Genomic DNA, 16,215 nt, shown 5'->3' with positions numbered 1-16,215 from the left:
ATTTTATATTTCATGTCAGCATTTAGTTTTTAATAACCAATTTGAACATTAATACAGGAATAAACAAAAGGTTTTGTTTTTGTTTTATTCTTGGCACAATTCTTCTTCTTCTTCTTCTTCTTCTTCTTCTTCTTTCCAGATTTCCTCAGATGCAAAGACAGGCCAGTTGTCCTATAGGTGGCGCTACAGCAAGCCTCTAACGTTCAACGGTTTGAAAATACACAACCAATAAACCGTATGTGCAACAGATTTGCAACTTTTAGCTAAATGTAGCCATAATGCTGTAGAAACGTTTCAACATTTAAACCTATTGCAAATTATGAACTCCATCACGTCAAAAACTGTCAAATGTATTAAAAAAAATTATCCGCCCACTATTTTTTGCTTCGTCTACACCTCATCTTTAGACGACACAGATTTATGATTTATCAAAGATTGATCCTACAGTGCATCAAAATGTTTGACTAAACGGAAAAATAAACATATGCTATCTTTTAAACATCAGTTTTTCACTTATGGAGTCAATAAATTAAAAGTTTCAATATCTCAATGCAATTTGTGTATTTTTGTCGTAAAAACTTAATTTTTGACAGCTGTTTGAATTTTGCCTTTAAATGCAAACAGCTGTTCGTTTTGCCTAAAATTGCATGGCCCCGATCATTGCTGCGCAGTAGCTATAATTTTGTGTGTTATTGGAGTCGCTTTGTGTATTTCTGTTGCTATTTTATGTGCTTTTGTTGTCATTTTTGTGTATTTTGTTTTTTCCTGTCATTTTATTTAGTTTCTTTAGGGGCCGCACAATTTTAGACAGAGGTCCACATGTGGCCCCTACGCCACCAGTTGGTTTAAAATGGTTTGTGGAACTTTTCCAGTTAGAGATTCACATGAAACAGATTTAAAGGGAACAACCATCACATGCAATGTTACGTTGCTTTAAGTTCTGTCCAACATTTGGAGGCTGAGCCTGAAATCAACTCAATGAATAGCAAAGACTAACCAACAAAACAATATAATATGTTGTCATTGTTATTTTGATTTCAAAACCAATCAGAACCAATCAGAACTACTTGCGTTTTCCTGTTTCTGGATTTACATTAATAGAAACTAACTAGACACCAAGTAACCGGACGTTTACATGCTATGCATATGTTAGTGCAATAGAAAAATGTATTTGTTAAAATACATGATTTAAAAAAATCGATTTGAACATTTTTTGAAATTATACGATAATCACGCAGTGAAATGTCTCGATATATCACCAAATCAATTTTTTCTTACACCCTTCGTCAGAAGAAACCGTGGGTTCAGGTTGGTGGTTAAAATCCTGCTTACAAAGTTACGATTATATTATTGGGATCATTCTAATGACCTGTACTACAAAGCTAGATTCCTCTTATCAATAACTTCCAGGATTTATTGGTTGTGTCCTGTACTACGACACTGGTTCACGTCTTACTGGGCTAAATCACCATGGTAACTTAGGCTGAACACCTAACCGGAGTGGTGTTCCATAAAGCAGGTTATGTTCAGGCTCTCAGTATGTTCAGGCTCAAATGAGGGAAACTCTGAGTATCTCATTCCTAAACGTGAGGTATGTTCTTCTCTGAGTATGTTACCATGGCAACATTGTCCGTGAACTAAACATGGTTTTCTACCTGGCTCCGCCCACCTGAACACCGTTTCTGAACACTTTAATGAACTTTAACACTTGAAACACATTAGTAACATCACATACCACAGACGCGTTCACATCATTACTAATGTTGTGTTGATTTACTTTTTTTTTGTTTTGTGCAAACAGTAGTTTTCTTTCTAACATTGTAGATGTAGATCATTACGTGACACACACTGAGAGGTTGATCTACATTAAAACATCTACTGACGTCTGTAGTAAAGTTCACTGAATACAAACCTGTAGATAATATAAATGAGGAGATGATAATTTAAATAAATCTACTTTTAAGGCTCAATTGTTGTTTTATATTGTTATACAGTTAAATCTGTAGATCATACATCTATGATGATATGATGGTGCAGTGAATTGTGACGCTGCTCCTGGAAGTGAAAGGTTGTGGGTTCGCGTACCACTTCAGTGTTTTTTTATGACATTTTTTAGGATGTTGAGATGACTCTGGTGACAATTTTACATTAAAAATCAATATAAATGATGCGAAATCAAGTGGCATTTACTGTCTTTATATCCAGTGTAACAGGAGGACTCTCTATACAGACATCCTATTTTGCTGACACGTCTCCTCAGACACATTTTATTCATATTATTCACCGCTCGTCACGTCACTGAAGAGATAAAGTGATGAATTGACCAAAAAGTGTGACTAATTCCAGGTGATTTAAGCCACTATAGTCACTGAAGACAGAACACCTTTAGAACAGGATCATATTCATCAAACACCGGCTTATTTCACCATCAGGGTGAATAAATCACTCTCTTCCGTTTGGTTGCCATGGCAGTTTGAGTATTCTCTTATCCATTGATGATGGCTTTTTATCGTGCGTGTCAGTAACCCAAGGTTTACATACTCAGGGTTGATTGACCCACTTCATACCAGCTGTAATGGAATCAGATACACAGAGTTTCTCATCGCTGGGTTTGTTGACCCAGAGTTTATGGATAGACTCAGAGTTTGTTAATCCTCCTTTATGGAACACCCCTCAGGTCTGGACCAGGTAATGAAGTGGATAACATCTGAGCGAGTACTGAAGCCCCGCCTCCTGACCAATCATTTCTTTTGGAAAATGAGCTGCCCATTGTTATTAGATCCTGGTTGGTGCAGATCAGACATCTGAGTTTAGGAAAGAAGATTATTAATGGATAAACTAATCCTTACATTTAGTGATGACATCATTTAGGAAACTTATAGATTTATATCTGATGGACTGATCTACAGTCAGCTGATGAAGCCTGTGTAAAGTCATTTGTTTATTCATTCATTCATTCATATGCTATAGTGACGCTGTCAGCATCAGCAGGAACATACTACAGTGAAACAATGTGCTCTCATCCCAGTCTGTGTGTGATCAATGGAGGAGGACTACCTGAATAGAAACATGTCTGTGCTGTAATAAAGTGACTGTAAAAATAATGGTTGGGACAAGCTCCCCAGTGAAGTGAAGCTTTTATTTTTAGAGCTCCCCCTGCTGACTGGCTGCAGTATAGGTCATAAACCCCGCCTCCTCAATGATAACAGGTGGGATGTGGATCAAACTGTAAAGTTAAAATACGTTTTTTTCCAAACCTAAACTCTGCTGTGATCACTAGATATTATCACTATACATTTTGTTCAAGTGCTCATTGTTCTGTGACGTTTGTTTTAAATAAGTTGAGTGAAACTGATCAGAGTGCTGTACGTTTATCATTCCATGCCTGCATTCTTTTCTTCCTGATTTTACTGCATCAACACTGTTGTTTTTGGTTTGAATTATGGACTTTAATTCTTTATATTTTTTAAAGGTCCCATATCATGCTATTTTTTATTATTTTTTTCTCATTTGTTGTAAGAACCACAAAAACATATCATATTTTTTACCATCCCATTAGTTCTAAGAACTCCAAAAACATAATAGTTGAGGTTTATTTTCCCAAACTCGCCTGTTTTCCACAGTTTTAGCCTCTGAAAAGTCACTTTCTGATCAACTCTACAAAAACAGGCTGATTCACGTCCTACTTATGCATATTCATGAGTGGGCGTGTCTATAGACAGGACACTGACTTCCTCCTCCCTGCACGGTCACGTAGGGCCAGAGGATGACCCGCCCTCCTCCCACCCACTCCGTAGCTGAGCTAGTGCTGCTTTATAAACACGAGACAGAGTGTGGGGGCGGGGCGTTCACTGGTACATACGTAGACTGTATAAAATACTTACATAGCACTGCGCAAAATGCTCACCTTTGTGGGCGTGTCTGTTTACATGTCAATCACAGCAAAGAGCTTCCTGGAGGCGTGGCTTCTCCAGCTCAGTGCCGTGTCATATTTGTCATCAAAGTGGGAACAAGTCATCAAATAGTAGCGAGGTGTTTGTGCTCACCCTGTAGTAAGAAAGAAGCAAATCACCCTCTAACTAATGATTGAGGGAATCAATGAAAAACACTTTAGGCATGTTTATGAAGCCATAATAGACCTTTATCATGTTTAAAGCACAGAAAAGTTGATTTAGCGTAACATGGGCCCTTTAAGAATTATTCCTCAATTGTGCAATATATATATATTCAACCATGGATAAATGTATGCAAATTAGATTATTTAGTCCGTCACCATAGATCAAAAGGTCATCGAAAATCGTTTTGAGACAAACAGAAAAAGGGCTAATTTATGAAGTCACCAACAAATACTGCTTATTGTTAGGATATGATCTATTCTCACTCAGAATGATTGTACCAGTATTTTAAAGACCTTTGTGTCAGAAGGTGCTGCCATCTATCAGGTCTTTCTATAAACAGAGTGAAAAACAACTGCATGTGATGCATTATGGATTTTATCTGGAGATTCTCACCAATTTCGCAAGATGTTTCAGTTTTGTAACGTGAAATTACTATTTTCATGATAATGAAGGTATGATTGATCCAAAAACAAACATCTAAATATCACTTGAAAGTGAAAGTTGTAAATCAATTAGACACATACACTATAGCATATAGCATATAGCTCAGGGCCCCCGTCTACACGTAGTGTGTACACATTATTATTTATTTTAAATATCAAGACAGAACAATGCATTTCTGAGACACAACCGACCATTAAAAAAATACAACCTATTTTAAAATTTAGAATAATTCACTATAATACAATATAACATCTACATGTATAGTGCCAATGTCTTGAAGGAACAATAACAATGGTGCAAAATTCAAAAGCAATGCAAATCAGTGCAATCAAAAGATAAAATAGAATTTCTAAGTACATTTCTAATTTCCTGTTTGGTTTCACTAGTCATTAACACAAATCTTAAAACCAAAGAACACAATGTGCAAACGACACGATAGAATTATATAGAATAGAACAAGAATTAAAATAAAATAAATGGAAATATGGGCAGATAAGTAGCAGGTATAGTTACAGATATTTAAAAATTTATATTCAAGTAAAATAAAACATGTACAGTGATTGTAAAGGGTGTCGTTCCCGTTTATTACACCTTTTTAAATTATTATTTAAAAAAATAAATAAAAATTAGCAGATGGCGCACTAGGCAGCTGCCTGGGTTGCCTGGCGGGAAGGCCGGCCCTGATACAGCTACATTCATGCATTAATATGTGGGCCAGGACTACATGCTATATGTGTTTGACCATTATAGCCAAACATAAACACCTACACTAGATGGTGAATATATATAAACGATAAATCCTTAAGGAACATCTTGTACGATCATAAACGAAAAAGTTATATGCTTTGCTATTTGTATAGATCTTTATTATTGTACGGAGTATATATTTTGTACGACTATAAAAGATAAATCCTTATTTGAACACTTTGTACGACCACAAACGGAAAGTAAGATATGTGCTTTGTTATTTGTATAACTTTAAATTGTTATAAACTTTTCTATTTCCTTTGATTGTACGACCATAAACGATTGTTAATAATGTACAAGCATAGGCTCATGCATGTGTTGTTTGCATGAGTATACGCTGAAAATTTGTCAGATGATGTTTCTGATGCACGAGAGATGAGGGGTTGGCTTTTATAACTTCTTTCTGCTCCTTTTGAGCACAATTGTTTTACTTTTGTTATTCTGTAAAATACATTTGTTATTACTGCTCAAATGAATAAATAAATGAAATGTAGCAGTGTGCAATGATTGTTGATATGGATAAGACCTGTACCTGAATGTAATAATAGAGAGAGGGTTCTAATGTATGGGCCTATTAAAGGCACACTTATGCCGTACCATCTGTATGTGGGATTTTCCATGTTCGACTTTTCAATTGTTTATTACTTACAACCAGAAGGTTCCAGTGGTTTTAAATTGATACAAATCCAAAAGGAATCCAATGAAAAGACAATTTAATAACTGAAAGGTTTATAGGAAGGGCTCCTTAAACGATTTGTCACCCCTCATAACTGCTCTAACGTGTACGCCATAATGTCTTCACTTTCAGCTTATTACATTTCAGTCTTTTCTAAAACAGCAGATTGTGCTGCAATTACGCAGTTTCAGAGCAGATACGCATCCAGTGGAAATCCAGGGCAAATTGGAAGCATGTTGACCAGCTCCTTTTCTTACACAAGAACTTGATATTTTAAAACCCAAAGTTTTATGAGAGCTGATGTTGTCATTTTATGTTTCTAAAGCTGCTTTGATTGTGAACAACAAAAGCCTTTAGTTTCTTGATTTACGCTGCTCATTTGAGTTTTGTTTGGAAGTTTTTATTTATTCTTACTGAATAATATAGCTTTTGTGTTACTATATGATTACTGTTGGTTTTGATGACTTGACATAAATAAAAGGAAATGGAGATACATTTGTTTGGTTACTTTAATGAATTGATACTGACAGTATGAAGTAGCCACAAAGTGAGGAAAAGAAAAAAAGATGATAATCGTTAATATTGTGATCATCGTTGAATTATTGAATATCACTGAATCGTAATCAAATCAAATGGTGAGGTTCCATAGATGGCACACCCATAACGGGCCATTCAAAGACTCCAGTCAATCTAACAGTCATGTTTTGGATTGTGGGAGGAAGCTGGGGTACCTGGAGGAAACCCACGCAGCACGAGGAGAACATGCAAACTCCACACAGAAAGCACCCAAGTGTCCACCCCAGGGCTCCAACCCAGGAAGTGGAAGTATTGTTACAAGTACGTCATATATAAAATACTCAAGTACAAGTAAAAAGAAGCTCAATTAAATAGTACTCAAAGTAAACATGACATATTTCCATCCCTCCACGTTTATTTTTGGTAATAAATCTTGGTACAGTTCCCTTGCAGAAACATCTCATGTATCAACTTAAAAAAAATAGAGAACAAATCTAGCACAGTTGGAACTTCCACAAAGGCATCTGTATAAAATAAAAGTATAGCGACATTTATGAACTCTGAAACAGATTTGCGTTACATGCATTACGTTTAATCTGATTGGTCGGCAATGATGTCATGCATTACGTTTAATCTGATTGGTCGGCTATGATGTCATGCATTACGTTTAATCTGATTGGTCGGCTATGATGTGATGCATTACGTTTAATCTGATTGGTCGGCTATGATGTCATGCATTACGTTTAATCTGATTGGTCAACTATGATGTGATGCATTGTGTTTAATCTGATTGGTCGGCTACGATGGGATGTATTACGTTTAATCTGATTGGTTGGCTATGGTGTCATGCATTACGTTTAATCTGATTGGTCGACTATGATGTGATGCATTACGTTTAATCTGAATGGTCGGCTATGATGCAATGCATTACGTTTAATCTGATTGGTCGGCTATGATGCAATGCATTACGTTTAATCTGATTGGTTGGCAATGATGTGATGCATTACGTTTAATCTGATTGGTCGGCTATGATGTCATGCATTACGTTTAATCTGATTGGTCAACTATGATGTGATGCATTGTGTTTAATCTGATTGGTCGGCTACGATGGGATGTATTACGTTTAATCTGATTGGTTGGCTATGGTGTCATGCATTACGTTTAATCTGATTGGTCGACTATGATGTGATGCATTACGTTTAATCTGAATGGTCGGCTATGATGCAATGCATTACGTTTAATCTGATTGGTCGGCTATGATGCAATGCATTACGTTTAATCTGATTGGTTGGCAATGATGTGATGCATTATGTTTAATCTGATTGTTCGACTACGATGGGATGCATTACGTTTAATCTGATTGGTCGGCTACGATGGGATGTATTACGTTTAATCTGATTGGTTGGCCATGGTGTCATGCATTACGTTTAATCTGATTGGTAGACTATGATGTGATGCATTACGTTTAATCTGAATGGTTGGCTATAATGTGGTAATTATATTGGTCTGCTATGATGTCATGCATTACGTTTAATCTGATTGGTCGGCTATGATGCAATGCATTTTGTTTAATCTGATTGGTCGATTATGATGTGGTAATTTTATTGGTCTGCTCTGATGTGATGCATTACGTTTAATCTGATTGGTCGGCTACGATGGGATGTATTACGTTTAATCTGATTGGTTGTCTATGGTGTCATGCATTACGTTTAATCTGACTGGTTGACTATGATGTGATGCATTACGTTTAATCTGAATGGTCGGCTATGATGTGGTGCATTACGTTCAATCTGATTGGTCGGCTACAATGTGGTGCATTACTATAATCTGATTGGTCGGCTATGATGTGGTGCATTACGTTCAATCTGATTGGTCGGCTACAATGTGGTGCATTACTATAATCTGATTGGTCGGCTATGATGCAATGCATTACGTTTAATCTGATTGGTCGGCAATGATGTGATGCATTATGTTTAATCTGATTGTTCGGCTACGATGGGATGTATTACGTTTAATCTGATTGGTTGGCTATGGTGTCATGCATTACGTTTAATCTGATTGGTTGACTATGATGTGATGCATTACGTTTAATCTGAATGGTCGCTATGATGTGGTAATTTTATTGGTCTGCTATGATGTCATGCATTACGTTTAATCTGATTGGTCGGCTATGAAGTGGTTCATTACGTTTAATCTGATTGGTCGGCTATGATGCAATGCATTTTGTTTAATCTGATTGGTCGATTATGATGTGGTAATTTTATTGGTCTGCTCTGATGTGATGCACTACGTTTAATCTGATTGGTCGGCTACGATGGGATGTATTACGTTTAATCTGATTGGTTGTCTATGGTGTCATGCATTACGTTTAATCTGACTGGTTGACTATGATGTGATGCATTACGTTTAATCTGAATGGTCGGCTATGATGCAATGCATTACGTTTAATCTGATTGGTCGGCTATGATGCAATGCATTACGTTTAATCTGACTGGTCGGCTATGATGTGGTGCATTACGTTCAATCTGATTGGTCGGCTACAATGTGGTGCATTACTATAATCTGATTGGTCGGCTATGATGTGGTGCATTATGTTCAATCTGATTGGTCGGCTACAATGTGGTGCATTACTATAATCTGATTGGTCGGCTATGATGCAATGCATTACATTTAATCTGATTGGTCGGCAATGATGTGATGCATTACGTTTAATCTGATTGGTCGGCTATGATGTGATGCATTAGATTGTTGTCTGGTCATTTAATTTCTTTGTAGTTTCACAGTCCGTTAATCATTTTAAAACAAATGATAATAATTTACTCAGTAACAGTTTGGTGTAGAAATGTAACAAATTACTTCCTTTAAAACGTTTCTAAGTACAAGTAAAATGACTGATTTACAAATATACTGAAAAAAGTACAAGTACCCATAAAAGCAACTTAATTACAGTAATGTCAGTACATGTAATCCATTACTTTCACCTCTGGTCATCTTGTATGTTTTTGTTTGTTGTGAGACTTTGAGGGCCACACTAAATTAAACAGAGGGCCGCATGTGGCCCCCGTGCCGCCAGTTGCTCACCTACGTCTGTCGCTGTAACGCACGCACACGCACGCACGCACGCGCTCCATCCGTCCTCCAGAGGTGCAGCCCCCCCCTCCCCGCCCCCCGTCAGTTCCAGTGCAGACGGAGGTTGTAAACATGGCGGCGGACGGGATGGTGCTCACCAACCACGACCATCAGACCAGAGTGGGCATTCTGACGGGTACGTGGACGGTTTATTGAGCCCAGCCGAACGCTTGTGTGCGGTGTGTTGTGTGCTCGTCGGTGTTAGCCTAGCTAGCAGCTAAGCAGCTGTCTGTGTCCGTTCTGCAGAGCTAGCTGACGTTAGCCGTGAAGCTAGCCGGTCCGGCTGTGACAGCTCTACAGATGTGCTGTGTGTGCTAACATGCACTGTGTGCGCGTGTGTGTTTTTAAAATGCTGTAAAGCTCTGCGGTGATAGGACACAAGTAGCTTCACTCTTTGCTTTAGGATTATTGTGACATTTATCAGAGTAAAACGCTATTTTACGGGTAGTCATGTTTTACAGAACAGCTGAGGAACATGGACGAGGACTTTCACAATAAGTGTCAAAGTCAGGTAGACAATGGCTCTGAAGCAGCGCTTAGCGCATAGTTTTATTTTGAAATCCGAACCAGAGAACTTCTGGTGAACGTGTGGCACCTTTGTAATAAGACATGATTGTATTTCCCAGCAGTAGCAGCAATGATGAGCTGCATTATTCATGTCCCTTTGCAGATCTGACATGTTCCAGGGTGTTCTTCATTAGCGGCTCCTGAACGCATCGTTTGACAGCTGCACACATCTGCATTGCTCTCCTCCCGCACACATCTGCATGTATTAGGGCTGAGCGATGGCTCGACTGTAAAATGAGCGCTCGCTGGGTGCAGAGCCAGGGCTGAGCGAGTCGTGCCGAGCAGGACGAGAGAGAGAGAGAGCAGTGCTGGTTCGTGACGGTGATGATGATGATGATGATGATGGTACCAGTACAGCTGAGTGACATCCTACACTCACATGTGCTGAGGCAGAGACAGACGTGAGGGTAATGCTAATCACTGCTGGATGGGAAGCCTCCATCCTGCTTTGGAGGAATCCCTCCTGTCACATGTTAACACACGTTACACACATGCACGTCACGTGGTGTGTGTGTGTGTGTGCGCGTGTGCGTGTGTGTGTGTGCGCGTGCGTGCGTGCGTGCGTGTGCGGCTGATTTACAATGAGCACGTGACGGAGTGTTTCTTTGAAGTTCCATCCACTTCAGGGTGATGGTGTGTTTGTCGGGCTGCTAATTTGTAAACGTCACGTCCTGCAAATGAGATGGAAATGGAAATGCCTCCATAATACATACACTACACTGGGTTTGGGTAGAGGAGACACGCCAGGACGCACACACACACACACACACACACACACACACACACACACACACACACACACACACACACACACACACACACACACACACAGTCTATTAAAGGGATCCTTCACTGTTTTTATAAATGTGGCCTAAAACCTTTGAAATGTCCTTATTAGTAGATCTATGCCTAACAAAACACATTATTTGTGTTATTAACTTTTAAAAATGGGACTACTTTACTGTTATAGAGCCTGTGCACCGCCATGTTGAAATGACGTCATTGATGACACCAATCTCCCCCTTCAGTCCATTGAGTTCTGTAGGAGGTGAAACATTCAGGATCATCAACTTCTGTTCTTCATACTGTGTATGAAACAGCAGAGATGGAACTGTCGCCCTCTGCGGTCAATGTTTTGGGTCATGGATTTTGTTTATCAAATTTCGGTAAACAAAAAAGGTTTACATTAACTTTTTTAACTTTTACTGATTTTTAGAGCAACCCAAAACAGCACACGTTGTTATTTTTACTGAAAAAGCTTCTAAATGATCTTGAATGCTTCGGAGACGTTACTGCAGACCCCAGGGACGCACCAAGCAGCACGGCCGGAAACCCACCCCGCAGCACCCCCCCGAACCATACCGGCCACACGGAGCACAGCAGGGCACCAGCCACACCCCCTAGCGGTTCAGGAGGCGACCATCGCCGCATGCTGGCCCCGAGTGGCCCGCTACGCCGCAACGGGGACACGCAGCAGAGAAACCAGTTCCCACACCAGTACCAGCACAGGCCCGAATGGCCCCACAATCTAACACCGTCCACAGGGAGGAGCCCCCCCCTTCGACGAGAGAGGACACCACCAACCGCCCAAGCAGGGCTACCCCGACAGCCACAGACCAACATGCAGGCTTATCCAAGCACCCCCAACCGGGCCCCACTACCCCACACCAATGCCGCCAGCACAGTCTCTGTGTGGAACCTTAAAACTCTGGTTATCAGTGTCCACACTCAAACGCAAAACTGGAGTTTTCCCAAATCTTCACTTTGGTGGGAGTTTTCCAAAAGCCCCGTTTTTAATGACCTTATCCTGCATTTTTGTGTAGATGACAGGCCGAACTGGAGAAAAATATATTTGTTTTAGCAGATACCCGGCTACGTGTGGACTAAGGGTGGGGGGAAAAATCGATTCATATAAGAATTGCGATTCTAATCATCCACAATTCTGAATCGATTGATAAACTTGAAAAATTGATTAAAAAAAAAATAATTAATATATATATATATATATATATTCTTTATTATTATTTATTTATTTTTCTAATTAAAACTCTGATTCAGTAGATCCCCTGAGTCTTTACTCAGGAAACACTGTAGACTGACTATACAAATACATATTAGTGTTCTCATAAATGGAAAATACCACTCATGCTCATGCCAGTAGCGGAGGGCCAGGGGCGGGGCATTGACCCTTTAAACCCAAATAATAAAGGTCATGATAACATAATTTTACCACATACACATGCCCGCAACAGCGACGCTTACAACCGTCAGCACCACAGAGAGCAACTATGTCATTTTGAAGTCCACCAAACGGACATGAAGAATAACAAAACAAGAGAAGAAGAAAAACATTAGGATGGTCACTAACACACATTCAAAGCAGTTCAGCACCACAGATAGCCCAACACCCACTTTCACCATTTCAACTCAGAGCCTGTATCAGTAGATATAAAGTTTAGTAAAACTGGCACAGTGGCCCACATGTTCACTAACACTATTTCAATGTGAAGTACTACAGACCTACTCACCACTATTTGAAGGGCATACGACGAGCTTTGCGCTCCGTGAACTCGTCCACGATGTTCTGTATGTCCATTTTCTTTGTTCTCTCATTCTCTATGGACAACATGACAAGTCCACTCAGTCTCTCCTGTCCCACTGTGCCCCTCAACTGGTTTTTAATACATTTTAACTTGAAGAATGAGCGGGACATGTGACTGACGTGCGAGCGCATACTCGGTGCAGAAACCATGTTGTTTACATAATGTGATGCTTCAAAAATGTAAAAATGGCAATGAATGAACCGCTGTTAAGGCTCGTAAATAGTTTGTAGTTTGTAGAAAGCTTATCACCTGAGGACGTAGACGCTTATTTAAGGAAACTCACTTTAAGTACAAGTGAACGATTGTGGGACACATGCAGCATTCCTGAAAACAAGTGGTCATCAGATGTGTGCTCCTGGCCAGATGTTCAATGACCAGATATTTATACATATCTGATAGAAAAACCCAGTGTATAAACAAAAGAAAACCTAAAAGCATTAAGTCTCTAGATGTTTATAACTGTTATGAACGGGCAGGTAGGTGGGCTGCTGGATCCTGTTACTGAGGGTTTCCGTGTATTTCCACGTATTCTGATCAGTTTCACTGGATGAGTTTCCATCTTTACATTAATGTCCCACATCTGCATCTCAGTCCATTTACAGCTTTTTATGGTCGCCTCAGCAGTCCTCCAGTTGTTTTGTACCAAGCCTGCGTGCGCATGCACCTAATTTAGTATGCGTCACACGAAATGGGTCTATATACTATAACCCCTGTCTAAATCTGCATGATGGGTAATGTTAAACAGACTGTCCATACTCTGGGCACAAGTCATGGAGGTCCCGCCTTCTCCAGCTCCCCTGAGCCGTGGTAGAGGCCCGGCTCCCTTAAGTCCTACCTTAGGCGCCCGGGCCGGGGGCGTGCCACCCTCCCAGCCCCCTTTAAGCCCGCCCCGCGATCGGTGGTGATTTTTATAAGTATAACACACCGTTTATGCTTAACTTTCACAAGCACAGTCTTAGGAGTGTTATCAAACAGTACACCTAAACATACTCACAAGCATAATTTTTTCAAGCCGAAAATACAAGAACTTAGTGAGTAGAGACCAGTAGGCCATGGGATTTCAAGATGGACTACTACGGCAACAGTGTTATGCCAAAACACACAAACTTAACCAGACCTTTAGTCTATGACACAATTCTAACAGCGACCCCAACTTCCAATGTGTTACGTAGACAGCACAAGGAGAGTGTGTGTGATTACATCATTGGAATCAGTTTATTTAAAATTATCTTAGACAAACTATTGTTTTGATTGTTTGAATCGAGATTCGGTTAAAACAAGAATCGATTTTGAATTGAATCGTGACCCTCAGACACCCAAAGATTCACATCCCTAGTGTGGACGGGGTCTCAGTTTGCTAATTTTAAAGAGCGAAACAAGAAACAGGAATTGTTAAGTAAAGCCCATTTAGTAATATGCATCTATTCATGTCAACGTAGACACAACAGTGATAACATTTTTATTTTCTTTATGAAAATGCTTGGATTCCTCTGGTTTGGTCCATTTGATATCAAACTTGGTTTAATTTTGTCCCTGAGACAGACTGAGTTTGACATTTCAGGAATAACGTTTTTATGCAGGATCCCAGGTTTTCCATGATCACGGAAAACGAGTGGAAAAAAGAGAAAACTTAATCTGACACAGAAACAGCCATGTTACCTAGGGCTGGACGATTGTAGAAAATTATGGGAACAATTTTTGTGGCAGATATTACGATTTATGATTTTTATTGTGTTAAGTTAAAAAAGTACTACTAAATGTTAAAGAATTAAGAAGAAAAACTAAATTCAACAATTACTTTAAAGGTTACCTGTAAAGTGAATTATGCTTGTTTTACCACCTAAAATCTTTGGCTCACTTGAGATCAAACTGCTCCATATTTGACCCCTGAACTCAGATCTGTTTTAGAGACTCCAACATAAAAGCACGTATCACTCTGTAGTTACTGCTCTGTGCAGTGGGTGCTGCTGTAAGCTCCTCCCCCACCACACAGATCCCAGCTGCAGGTCAGAGCAGACTCACACCACTCCACATCCAGACTGCAAATGAGTTGCTAATGTTCTCTCCACCTTGGATATGCTTCTCTTAGGTTTACACGCGATGAATCCCATCTTTTATCACTCTGCCTTTGACACCAGTACGTAGCGCAGACGTCTGCGCAGACCTCAGTGGAGTCCGTTCCACCCAAGTATGTTTGTGCCTTTATTCTGTTGCTTCTCCTCGTCTGTCTCTGATTGGCTCAAAAGTAGCGACACGCTTCTTGTTTTATAAAACAGTGGTTCTCAACCTTTTCAGCCCTTGACCCCCAAAATAAAGGTCCTAGAGAGCGGGGGACCCCCACTGTAGCTAAAGCTAGTTGAACACAGACATTGAAGAACAGTCATGTGGAGACAGGACCATCTATAAAGGGGAGAGATTTTTGGGGTCCATCCATAAAGTCAGTAAAATGATGGTCCATTGTTCTATGAATCTGTGATAACCACATTTATTTATTCATCTGACTAATATCCACTGTTATCCAGGAACGTTTACTTTTTATGACAATGTTTTACCAATGTTTGTTGCTGTGGTCCCAGTTCCCCCCATGTAGTTCTGGGCTGATTCCTCACCTTTCTCATGATCATTTGTACCCCACAGGGTGAGATCTATCATGGAGCCCCAGACCGAGGTAGACTGACAGTCATCTTGAGCTTCTTCTATTTTCTAATAATTGCTCTTAAAGCTGATTGTCCTGTAGCCCATCCCAGCCTTGTGCAAGTCTACTATTGAGTCTCTGGTGTCCTTAGACAGCTTGCTGGTCTTGCCCATGTTGTTGTGGTTAGAGTCTGATTGATTGAGTGTGTGGACAGGTGTCTTTTATACAGATACCAGTTCAAACTGGTGCAATAAATATGGGTAATGAATGAAGATTAGAAGGGCTTCTTAAACAAGTAAAAATATTTCTGCTCTCTGTAAAAAATGCGGATCAGCGAACGCAGCAGCCTGCATCGGCCGATGCCGATACATGTAAAAAAACGCAAAAATTGGCCAATAGTATCTGCCATCCGATGTATCGGCCTATCACTAGATCAAATACTTATTTAATGCAATAAAATACAAATTAATTATTTAAAAATTATACATGTGTTTTTGTGATTTTTTTTTTTTTTTTTTTTAGATTCTATATCTCAGACTCACGTTTGAAGTGTACCTATGAGGAAATTTACAGACCTCATCAGTCTTTGGAAGTGGGAAACCTTGCTCAATTGTATCAAATACTTATTTTCCCCACTGTATGTGACATTAGGTGGGAAAAGTAGTAAGTTTATAGGTGCTGAAAATGTCTTGAAAGTGGAAAAAATGTGCAGAAAAGGCATTGAAATTTGATGGAGAATTGGCAGAAATGGGAGTAACATAGCAAAAATGCATTAAAAAG

General features: G+C 39.6%; 1 protein-coding gene across 4 annotated transcripts in view; it reads left to right on the top strand.

Moving 5' to 3' along the window:
* Positions 1-9,636: 9,636 nt before the first annotated feature.
* LOC114456763 (gephyrin-like) overlaps positions 9,637-16,215 on the top strand; it is a 52,958-nt gene continuing 46,379 nt past the window's right edge. For all 4 annotated transcript variants that reach the window (XM_028438735.1, XM_028438734.1, XM_028438733.1 and 1 more), the window contains exon 1: positions 9,637-9,766. In XM_028438735.1, the coding sequence (XP_028294536.1) occupies positions 9,703-9,766 (64 nt within the window). In that variant the 5' untranslated portion in view covers positions 9,637-9,702. The remainder of the gene's footprint in view (positions 9,767-16,215) is intronic.

This window comes from Gouania willdenowi, chromosome 22 (assembly GCF_900634775.1).
Source record: "Gouania willdenowi chromosome 22, fGouWil2.1, whole genome shotgun sequence".
In the NCBI taxonomy this organism is placed as follows: Eukaryota; Metazoa; Chordata; class Actinopteri; order Blenniiformes; family Gobiesocidae; genus Gouania; species Gouania willdenowi.
The sequence above is the reverse complement of the archived record's forward strand: the minus strand, read 5'-3'. Positions and strand labels throughout refer to the sequence as shown.